The 12,116-nt window shown below is 36.4% G+C and overlaps 1 protein-coding gene across 1 annotated transcript in view; it reads right to left on the bottom strand.

Moving 5' to 3' along the window:
• USH2A (usherin) overlaps nt 1-12,116 on the bottom strand; it is a 375,341-nt gene that overhangs the window by 159,231 nt on the left and 203,994 nt on the right. The window contains exon 38 of the mRNA XM_066546427.1: nt 113-292. Coding sequence (XP_066402524.1) covers nt 113-292 — 180 coding nt within the window. The remainder of the gene's footprint in view (nt 1-112; nt 293-12,116) is intronic.

Here is a 12,116-nt window from a genome sequence, read left to right as displayed (position 1 = left end):
AAACATATTCTTCTGAACTTCAGTCCTCAGCTGCCATAATAAATAACATTTTGTTGAACAGAGTGTTTGTATAATTGTTACATGCACAGAAAAAGCACTTTTTCATACTTACCTCCTGGAGGCATGACTATGGTTATAGCATCACTTATCAAGCTGCCCTGGCTGTTGGAGGCATTCACTTGTACTGTGTAGTTAGAAAATGGAATTAGTCCTTTAATGGGTACCCATACATTGAATTCCTTGCTGCTGCACAACATCCGAGTATCATTTACAATAGAATAATTAGCATTATCTGTTATGGAAAAACAAGAGAGGGAGGGAAAGAACAAATGTTAGAGCTCACATCTGCTACAATTCACTGTTTTTATGAACCAAGTCTTATTTCTACTCAAATGAAGAGTTGCCATTTATACCAGTAACACACACAAATTTTTGGTCTGTTGGGAAGAAAAATTATTATTCACAATTTCTCTTCCTTCTGCCAACAGTTTGTGGCATTTGTAAATCTTAGAAAATAAACCAATACACAAACGAAGCAGCTGCAAAGCTGATTGCTATATACTGCAAACAGAAGTTCCAGAACAGTTCTGTGATAATTGCAGATTCCAAATATTAATGATAATTCTTATACCCATGAAAGACTGGCAAAACACTTTCAATTTGCTAGAAAAATGCTTAACTTAGGAGTTGATAAGCTAATTCCATTGCATGCATAACAAACAGTCGTCTGCAGTTACAGAGGTTTTCCAGCACGGCCTGCAGTTCTCTCAAAGACAAAACAAGGATTTGAAGTACTCAGTTTATCAGCTGAAATCATCAGAGGACATCACAGCAACCTACATGTCCTTTGCAACCCTTTTAAGATCTCAAACTTAAGATAAGACAATATTCTACCCTATAAAAATTAAAATAAATAAAAAAACAAACAAAAACCAAAACCTTTCCAAAATACCTAGTTAGACTAGAAAATAAAAAACTATATCTGTCAAGTAACATTTTTTTGACTTAATGAAGACCTCAGTCACATATCTCAGAGCCAAGCTCACTCACTTAAATATCATCTTATATTTTGAGTATATGAAGTGCCATAAACAAATAATATTGTTATTATTACTATCCATCACCCCATGGAGGGCTCTCACACAGAAGTCAATAAAAATTCTGTATTACAAACAACAGAAGAATAACACAAGCCTAAGACCACAGGTATGAGAACAAGAGTAAACAGACTATAACTGTAAAAATATTGTAAATCAATTAAGACTTTGTCACAGCTAGAAGATTCAATATTTACATCTGAGTCTTTTACAAAACCTAAATAAGACAGAACTACAAAAAAACCCTAGAAAAATCAATTTTAAAATTAATTTTTTAAGGGACACTTATTGGACTTAAACATTTTGATGCAAGTTTCAAATTAACTACTAAAACCAAAATGCTGTTAAATCAGAAACAATTTTTCATATATTCCATGTTTCTATGATATGCATTAAGGTGTATTTGCAGTACCTTTCAGTCATGCTGACATTACATTTTACCACGGATGAGTGATCTGGATTTTCCTCTAATTTGGGTACTCTTATGAAGAATTTGGTTCACTTATGGTACCAATTCAAGCCCTTCCTTTATTTTGGTGTTTATAAACAGCACTGGTATTTTCAGTTATTCTATTTGTAACATAAAAAAAGCTTATTTTTTGAGGTTTTGGAGAAGAGGACAGATTTGCAAAACTCTTTTTTTATAAAACTGCCTTGCAGCTTAGTTCCTCATTGCTCAAATTCTACCTGGACTGGACCCTACCATAGCACCAGACCACCCAAACAGACTACAGTAGAGTGAAGGTAGAATGATTTCATGAAGCTTGATGGATTCATTTTGGATTTCACTGAAGTTTATCTGAGAGATCCTGTTTTAGGTACAGCAGTGGAGGCAAAGCTTCTTTACATGCAAGAACAACCACATTTTACACATTCCATTTATAGAATGCTGCAGAAACAAAGTTATTTTGCCTGAGATTACTCTTATGTACTTGGGCTACTTAACCAGCACTAGAAAAATGCATCTGCATTACTTGATCTCAGCTTTTAAATAGTGTATCAAATCCTCCTTCTGCACCTTTGGGAAACCGTCCCTGTGTGTGATTTGGGAGAAGATACAGTCCAACAAAGCACATTTCTCCTATTATCTATCACCGTTTTTGCAATGTTTGTGATTTATTATTTGTGAAGATTGTGCAACAATATTTGACATACACATTCTTAAGATCATAGTGACATTAAACACTTAAGGACTCCGCTGGCTATGGAAAAAAATAGACACATTTTCAAACGTTTCACCTCCAATGTCTGGGAAAGTTTAAAAATACATTTTTAACCAAGTGTTAACAGATCAGCACATAGGATAGAGTCAAACCTCAAGCATTATTGTCTAACATTATTGTCTAACCTCAAGAAATTGTCTAACAGTAATTTATATATGCCATATCCATGTGACAATGAAAATTTTCCTATCAACAGTACAGATATAACTTGTTAATATTTTCATTTCATCCACCTCAGCCTGGTAGGAAGCTATGCAGTTCCTCTACTTTTATTCCATTTTTAATCTTTCTTCCAATGGCTAACTATACTATATTTTAAAAACACAGTTTCGAGTAACAGAAAATGAATTAAAAGGATAACACTATTCCAAGTTGCCTGGATAACAACATTAATATACAGTAATTATACAATTAGTTGTAACATTAAATTCTTGTTATAGCAGAGTGATTACTCGGCAATTATAAGAAGTATATAATTACCCAATAATTAGGAGAAGTATGTAATTACATAACCATTTTATTCAGCTCAAAAATGAACTTGCAAATTTACAATGAGATAGACAACATAGCAGCTCAAAATTTTTCATTGCTTCTAATAAAAAGCTAAAGAGTACTTGCAAGTTTCCTAGCCCAAATTTTACACAGACAAAAGGTGTTTTATCCCAATTCCCAGACAAGGAAGTTACTGCTGCTGGCAAATAAAATATTAGAAGAACATTTTTAAAATGCAGGTCTTGCTGTGGCTGACCTGCAATATGGAGCTTTGCCACTTCTCACTGCCTAAACTGTACTTTCAGTGGGCTGGAAAATGCAGACACACAGTTCAGCCTGACAGAAAGCGATACAGCGATAACCCTGTCATATCATTCCATGCCATTCCTGCCCAGACTGCCGCAGTGTGGACCCAATTTGTGAGTATAAGTGGATGAGGCCTCCCTTTGTCCAGTCTTCCTGGGTGTTTTTCTCTCCATGCTGGCCCACAAGTCCCACTGTAGTCCACCAGCAAGTCCATTGCAGATCCAAAAGCAGTGTGGAGTCCTAAGAGACATTGTTCTACTTCAGACAAGTAGTTCCTATCAGAACACCTCCTCATTTCTGCCTTGTGATTCCTGCCAGGAACATACACCAGCACCCCAACAAGTGAGATTCCCCCACAGTTCTGTTAACGTGAGCAACCTAAATGGGCAGAAAACAAACTCCTACACATCCATGAATGGCTCACCAGACCCATGAATGCTTAAGGCATGCAAACACCTACACAAAAAGATAAATCCAGACAAGAGAGGGCAAAGAGACTCTATTCTCTATAACCTCCTAAGAAAACCCAAATCCCTTGCAGACATGAAGGGTTTCCCTAAGCTCCTTAATCATTCCATATTTTTGCATAGTTTTGGTTTTGTTCTTTTACTAGCCTTCCTGCTCAGTTCTCCATAACTCCCCAAAATTATCTGCAGGACTTCTTTGCTTAAGGCTAATTGAGAAATACTTCTGCTGTTCCCAGTTTACTCCTAGTTTATGCCAGATCAAAGTATGTCCGTTTTTCAGGAAAAGATTCATATGAAGAAATGAGGACTAAAGAATATCCATAAATATACTTAAAAGTTATGTATAGTTGAAACAAAGACACAGAAATACATATTGCATTCAAAATCACTGTTTAAAAGTGCTAAGCTTCAGAGAGCACTCTAGCTGTTGAGTATCTGTACTTGAAGGTTCAGGATGGTTTTGAGTGGACACTTGCAGGGGACTCCCAAGCAGATGTGCATTCCTGTTACTCAGCACCCCTGTAAATAGGGGAATTAAGCTCCTGTGAAGCAGTGGTGTGTAAATTACTGCTGTCCTGGGTCTGTCATCCTATGGGGTTCACTAGATTGAAATAACACAAATGGGTATCCTTTTCCATTCTTGTTATAATCATTGTCACAAGAATTTTAATGCCTCATATATTCCATAATTTTTTTCTGTGTGCTGTGCTGCTCTGACCTTTTCAATATTCTGTAATTTGACTGGCTAGCGATTTCAAGTTCTCTCCTTTTTACAGCCTTATTAATTTGTGGGGAATAGGTGAAATGCACAGCCAATCAGAATACATAATATTGCAAAGGTCACAGCAGTACAGTATAGCATCAGCAGACACAGAATACTGTATATTAGTCATTAGCATCCTGATATCTTATTCATGTGACAAAGGTTGTGAGGAGCGCAGGAAATGGTACAACATGAAACCATTCTCATGGCAAAGAAATAATACAAACTAACACATTCACCTTACATATAAGAACTTTCTTCCCCCCAAATCTGGGCACATTTAAAGGTACTCTTCTCATCAGGATCAAAATTTTTGCTTTTAAGGGAGAAGGTAATAAATTTAGATGTTTCCTTTTTATGTATTAAACAGAGAAAGACACATATTTCACAAGTGTGGGCAAATACCAAGTAATTCTATTAATATCACTGCATTTGTGATTAATACCAATCCATACTTTAGATATAGGTCCATTATGTCCTGATAACCTCTTTTAAATTACAGAACATGTTGCCCTACAATATTCAAGCAGACAGAAGCAGAACTATTACCACTGCAGAAGACTAGTCAAATACTGAAGGCAGCAAAAATCCAGCTCAAGGAACAGTTCATGTGAGGATCTATACAAAGATTACTTAGTTAACTATTACAAACACAGTTGGTTTTATGCCAGCTTTATATTACTGTGAGCATACAGAGTTTAAGCCTTATTCCTTGAACCACAGAAAAAGTTAATAAGATTAGAATAGCAAAATAAAAATTAAACAAGAACTCTTTTTTTCGGCCTTTCCTCTGAGGTCATCCTCATTGTCACCAGTTTCTGTCCCTATTTGAGACACAGCTAATTTGTGTCTCTGACACCACATCTTTGGTGGGAAATTCTGTGAATATGCACACTTCTTTGTGTTCTTTTGCCTGTTGATTTTGCCTATTCTTCAGCCTCATTAACTACCACAAAAGCTACTTTCCTCCCAGCTAAGATTTTTCTTTTCTACCTCTCTTCCTTTCTCATTGTTTCTAATAGAGTTTCTAATTTTATTTAGAATAAAAAAAATATCACTTTCCATTAGTTTGATTATCCCAGTAGAAAACCAGCTAAAATACTTCCCTGGCCTTATTGGCAACTGTCTTTTCTTAAGAACTGTAATAATGAACTATTCTCAAATTGTCGTCTCAATTGTTAAATTGACTTGTGAAGCAGTTTGGCTTAGACGCCATACCCACCTTTTCAACAAACTGCTGGGGGGGGTTTTATGTTTTGAGATTGCGTTGGTTTTTATATTTTGGCATTCGGTTTTGGAGGATTTTTTTTTGTTAGCTTTTTTCTTTCTTTTTTTTCAGACGGGCACACTGCTGATATTTTGCCTCAATGTCTTGAACCACTACTGTCTTGTTCCCCTTTTCCTGAGCTGACAGATCTATTGTTCCTATGGACATATCACGGTCACAGTCCATCAAACTGAGTTCAAAACTTAAAGACTCTCTTAACACATGAAAACTTTACTCTCATGGGTTAGGAAAGTTACTAAATGAGTCAAAATGGGTCATTTAAAAGTGCTGTGGGAAACTGGAAAAATTATGAATCCAAAATATTAATTTCCCTGTAAATAAGAAGAGTTTCACATTATCTGCTTTGAAAGATTTTATCTTTTTCCATTTCCCCTGGGAATTAAAAGAAGCCCTTTAGTTTTAAAACTGAAAAATTGAAAATATTTGAAGAACAAGATCAAAATCTGTGTTGGCATGTACAGCAGAAATATGAAACCTAGAAGACCCAGTTTCTGACAATTAGTTTCTGAATGGTACTCAAGTCATCACTCAAAGAGGCTTCTTACAGACTCAGATTTGGTAGAGCTATCTTAGATTGTCTTGAGACATACAGAATGTGTCTGTCTGACTGACACTGGAAGGGGATTCCTCCTCTCTATTCAGCCTGGTGAGACACATCTGGAGAATTCATCTTGTTCTGGGATCCCCAGCATAACACAGATCTGGACTTACTGGAGTGGAGTCCATGCAAAGATGATTAAAGCCTTGAAGAATATGTCAAACAATGAGGATTTGAGAGAACTGAGGTTGTTTAGCCTCAAGAAGAGGAGGAAGGATCTTAAAAATGTGTAAAATATTAAAAATATCTGTTGTGAAGGCATAAAGTAGCAAAACATTTCTTAGCAATGTACAGCAGCAGAAAAAAAATGAGTACATACAGAAAATACAAGAAATTCTGTTTAAACCTATAAAAAAAAACCTTGTTTTACTTTGACATTGGTCAAACACTGGAAGAAGTTGCTCAGAGTCTCCAACTTTGGTGATACTCAAAAGCCAGCTGGACACTCTTCCTGGGCAATGTGCTCCAACTAACCCTGCTTGGAGAAGAGAGCTTGAACTGGTTGTTCCCTAGAGGTGCTCTCTGACCTCAGCTGCTATATGATTCTATGAAAATTTTCAGAGCACTTCAAGAACCCTAAGGCAAAGCATGGGTAATCATTATGATGAAAGCATGTTCCTGTCAGTAGAAATAAGTGATTATTAGTGTTACAAACACTAAGTAATGTGCATTTATGTGCTCATTAATTCTACAGACTGAAATATGAATAAAGCCCACAGCTTGATGTGAGAGCTCATACAAGAAAGTTAGCACAGACCCCATGGATGGCTAATGACTGCAGCCAAGATTAGGCTTTGTCATGGTGGCAGGCAGGAAGGAATCTTCAGTGTGTGGTCTCATCTACCCTTTGGAGCTTTCAGCTCAGTGCCATGAGGCTTTGGACTAAAAAACCTCTGTAATTGTTGATGAAGCTGCCAAGAAGAAACCTTTTTGATTTGAATTACTGTTTTAGTTTTTCTCATTACTCTCTCATAAACACAGAAACATCTAATGAGTCTTGTAGCTGAGTCAGTCTCATTTTAACCTTCCACTTAAAACAGTATGTTTCAGTATAGTGTTAAATCTCTGCTGTAATTATATTAATCTCTACTTTAACCCCATTTTTCTGCCATAGCACGAAGAGGCATCAGTCCTGGAGTCCCCACACTGCACACTTAGAGACACGCAATAAGAATGCAGCTTCATGACCTAAACCAAACTCTGGAAAATATTCTATGAGTACAACCAGTTTCTCTGGATTTCAAAAAGGTTTCCAGTGTCTAAGCACTGTTATCCTGGTATGAACAGGAGGAAGTGTCCCAGCACAGTTGAGTAATCTAAGTAGCAAAATACCACATTCGACATAAGACATCAAAGATCAAAAGCATTTGCTGCACTTGCAATCTTAAGCTGATGACAGAGCATATAGTTACTGATTTCATCCATTTTGTTTGAGGGGTTTTATAGACAAATTATGAGATTTTATCAAGTTTATTTCATGAGGGACTTTTATAGTAAAAAAAAAAATCAAAACCAGTTAGCTTTTAAACCATCAAGTTTGCTTCTCCATTGTTATAACATTCTTTCTCTAGCTGCAGCAGTACATAAATGTAGATTATCACAGTATCTGGTTTCTGAATCTATGCCCATAATTCATGGATGCCAATAAGAATTTTCCATTCTCCAGGGACACTATCAGAAGGAGACTAGCTAAACACACAGAGCAGAACTTGGGAGTCTCAAATCCATAATCAAATATCTAGATTGATTGTGTCACTTGCACTTGTATTGATTTCAATTGGAGCAGCTGACCCAAGGGAATAATAAAAATGTGGAATAAAACTGATTTATGAGAAGAAAATAAATCCTTTTGTGAGTGGTAATGAATTGGTACTATTTAACCCTTTCAATCACAGAGAGAGAACACTATTTATTTTTTCAGAATGCTGAGTTAGCTGAAAGAAGTCATATAAAAAAAGTCAATACTGTCAAATGCCATTACAGTTAGTTGTAATACTTTGGAAGGAACGAAGCTCTAAACTTGATCTAGGATTTTTGTCTGGCATATGACATTCTTTTGGTTTTTCAGTCACCTTTCATGAGGCATCATAAGCGATGCACTTGTAGATTGAAAGAACCACAGAATTACTCAGGTGATTGTTGTACTTATAAATTACCTCCCTCTAGACTATTTAGGGCAAAAACACGAAGAGTAATACAAACAGCCACATCAAGTGCACACAATTATCCCTATAAAAGGACAACCAACATAATGATTATTCTGGTATCACACTAGAAACTTACATAGTCAAAACATAATTTGATTCCCCCTTATAAAGTGAAAAGAAAAACTTCAAAAAATTCTTGTCAAATCCCAGTTTTCATCACGTTTTCTCCACCAGAGAAAAGAGATGGGGTTTATATTGGTCTCTAAAGAGAAGCTTATTTGTTTAAAGCCAACACATAGAAATATTCAAACTCAATTTTTTTATCTGTGGAAGATCTAGCCAGATTGTATATATCTTGTTTGGGTTATGTCATTGACATTAATCATATTGTGTTTAATGTCATAAATTGGTTTGTTGCATTTAGCAGTTACCAGACATACCTAAGCACAGTCAATGTAGTCTTCATGTGGGTTAAAACACTGGAAGACATTCATTAACTAAAAGACTGTTTTTGTAGGAAAACTGATTGGCAAATTCCCTTTTACTCAATACTGTTTACCAGAGCCATCTCTAGAAGATTGCTATTATTCCCTAGACTATTCCAAGGGAGTAGAAACAGTCTTGGAGCCAATCCTGCTATAGGCAGTGACTAGGAATTTCTGTCTGTTAAAAACTGATAATACATTCTTCACAAAAATGGGGTTCAGCCCGATGTGTCAGCTTTATCACATGAAACCAAATAAATTACAAAGTACAAGACAAACAATGTACATGTGACAAAAAACGTAACTATGGGAATACAGTGATGCAGAAGATCAATTAAAACACCATCTATGGTCTGATGCTAGAGTCTTCACCAAAGAAATGGTCAGATGTAGGAATTAGAGAGTGACTTTAATTTTGCTTTCCTCAGAGACACCTGTATTAAGGAAAAGAACAGCATACCTGATACTGACAGGAATTATGCTATTAGATGGTGCATTGTGAAGCTGCTCAAAACCTACTGAAATTTGACTAAACTCTACTCAATAATCATCCTGAAGCGCATGCTAAACCATGAGTTTTATGGCCAGGCAGATCAAAATTTAAATGCGCTACAATTCCAAGGCAAAATACCCCAAAACTCCTGCTCTGGTGAACAGATTAAATATGGCTATTTGAAAATGAGTTATGCATCCTCTTTGTTTCCTCCTTGTATGTCTTTAGGAGTAGTGTTGTAGGTCTGTAGCTAGAACAAAAAGACAGACAAAATGAGAGAGGAAGGGGATGATATATGAAAAATCTCCTTAATAGCTGGCCTGGAAAAGCAGCTAATGGCTCCCACATTCACAGTGAGAGTGTGGAGCTTAACTTTCTGGTGCAGAAGTTGGTAAGCATTTTGTAACTACTTGTGTTCCTCATTCTCAAGCCTTCAGCACAAGACAGGCTAGGAACTTCAAGGGGCTTCAGCATTCCTTTCCCCACTTCTGTTGTCATCTGCAGGTGGGGTCTTCCCCTAGTCATTGCCTTTTGCACTAGGTTGATTCTTAACACTCCCTTTTTGACTTCTGTTTGGAAAGGATACTGAAAGTATTGGGTACACTGTGCCAAGTTCAAGACTATAAGAGGAACTTATAGAAAGAAGTGGATTCCACTATAAGTGGAACTTATAGAAGAATGGATCGTCTGAGTTTTATTCTATTTAATCATATATATAGTAAATATTAAACTAAAAGGGTTAGATGGGCAACATTCAGATGCATACATGCAAAAGTCAACTTGTTTATGCTGCATTCTGCTGTTAGATTCCTCCACTTTGCCAAGAGAATGAATGGGCTGCAAAGAACCTTCCTGGTACACCATCCCCTAAAGAAGCAGAGTAAGCAGATAATTTTTCTTTTCTTTACAAAAATAGCTGATTAACTTGCTGAAAAGTATGGACCTTAGATGATGTGTGATCAAAAGAGGTCATGATAAGTATTAAAAAAACCCTCAGAAACAACCCCAAACTGAAAATAACACACACTGATTTCTACATTCATAAGCAACAGAGTTCTGAGTATAACCCTGCAACTTCATGTTATGAAACTCCCTAAGGACATACAGTTAATTAAGGATTCTCTTTAGGTCAAACTCCCATTCAAATGCATCACAAGATCTTGGGGGCCACAGATTTGGATTAATTTTGTGCTAACGCAGTCATCTGACAGAAGCAGGAAGATAAGAATTTCCTCCAAATCTCTCCTCTGGAAAGAGGTAATACCTGATTCTTCCTGTCCTAGAACTTAATTTCAGACACTCAGATGCAATTAAAAACGACTCTGTAATGTATCTGAACTAACCTGAGAATAAATAGGGATGAATGAGGAAACTACTTGAGGGAAATAAACCTGACTCTGTCACCTTTCTTTCCTCTCAAGTCCTCTGAGAACTGGGAGTGTATCAGATAACAAGAACTTTAACTACTATTGAAGAGGGAAAAGCTGTTTGTGCTCTGGTAGCATTAGTATTTTATGGCTTGGAACAACCAATTGCAAACCAAATTCCTCTTTAAGGCTCCTCCCAAGCAAGTACTGGGCCTTAAATGACTTGAGGCAAAGCAACAATTCATTACATTGAATTGAGCCTAAGCAATAATGCCTGAGCTCTGCAGAACTGGGACAGAGCCCTCAATTCCTGTTTGATCTCCATATGCTGTTTGCTAGAAACAAATACTTTTCTGGAAAACTAGAACATACCTATACTGAACAGAATGGCAAAGCAGCCCAAATAAAGCTCCTCCCAGTTTTTTAACAAGCACTTTCACAGAGAAAGGTTTTCAGAAAAAATGAAGAGTTGAATTAAAAAATGAAGGCTAATTGATACAGGTACTTCCCTTGAATACATTGTTAAATCATGGCCAAACTGTGGAAAAATCCATTATAAGTACCCTCCTCCACTGTCAGACAATCCAAACTATCTCCTGCTGAATTACACTTCACACTTGCAGTGACCTTTTCCATCAGTTTGTGATAGTATTTGCTTGACTTTCAATTTGGTTATTGATAATGTTAACAGGTACACACTATTTACCAACACCTTGCCAAGCCATCATCTTAAAATAAAAGAAGTATCAGCAGTAACAGAATTAAACAGCAATGAAAAAACAGGCTATGCATTACAAAGCATTCATATTGGAATCAAAAGTCAAGAATTAAGTCAAAAGTCAGAATGTAGATGCATTACAGCTAAAATATTCTCTCTTGCTTTTATTCAGTACAACGTGTCCTTTGCTGAAGTATTTTGTTTTACAGTATTTTGTTTTCACTGTAAGACGACAAACATTCTCCACTCCAAAAAAATCCCACAGCAACTTTAAATCTTTTGCAAATTACTTAAGATGATCTGGCCCCATTAGGAAAAAAAGGTCTAGAACTAAATACAACTTATTTGAGCATGGAAATAACCAATAAGCTGTCAGGCTGCTCTCTTGAATTGGTATGAGATGTGAATATTTTTAACAGCAGATGGATGAAAAGTTATATGGTATCTTAAACAAACATGATGAATGGCATGGCCATTTGGTGGAAAACCAGTGTAACCAAATATTAAGACAGTCAGACAGAGACCTAGGTATGTGAAATTTGAAAGATTTGGAACAGGACAAGGAAAGGTGCTAAGCCTAGGAAGAGCCATAGAATATTCAGCATGAGATCAGCTGGTGCCTCTACAGTGTTGGAATAACAGGTTCATGACAGAGAAAGTGTTAAGTTACAT

Source organism: Molothrus aeneus, chromosome 3, assembly GCF_037042795.1.
Source record: "Molothrus aeneus isolate 106 chromosome 3, BPBGC_Maene_1.0, whole genome shotgun sequence".
Lineage (NCBI taxonomy): Eukaryota > Metazoa > Chordata > Aves > Passeriformes > Icteridae > Molothrus > Molothrus aeneus.
Note: the sequence above shows the minus strand (reverse complement) of the source record. Positions and strands in the feature narration are given on the sequence as shown.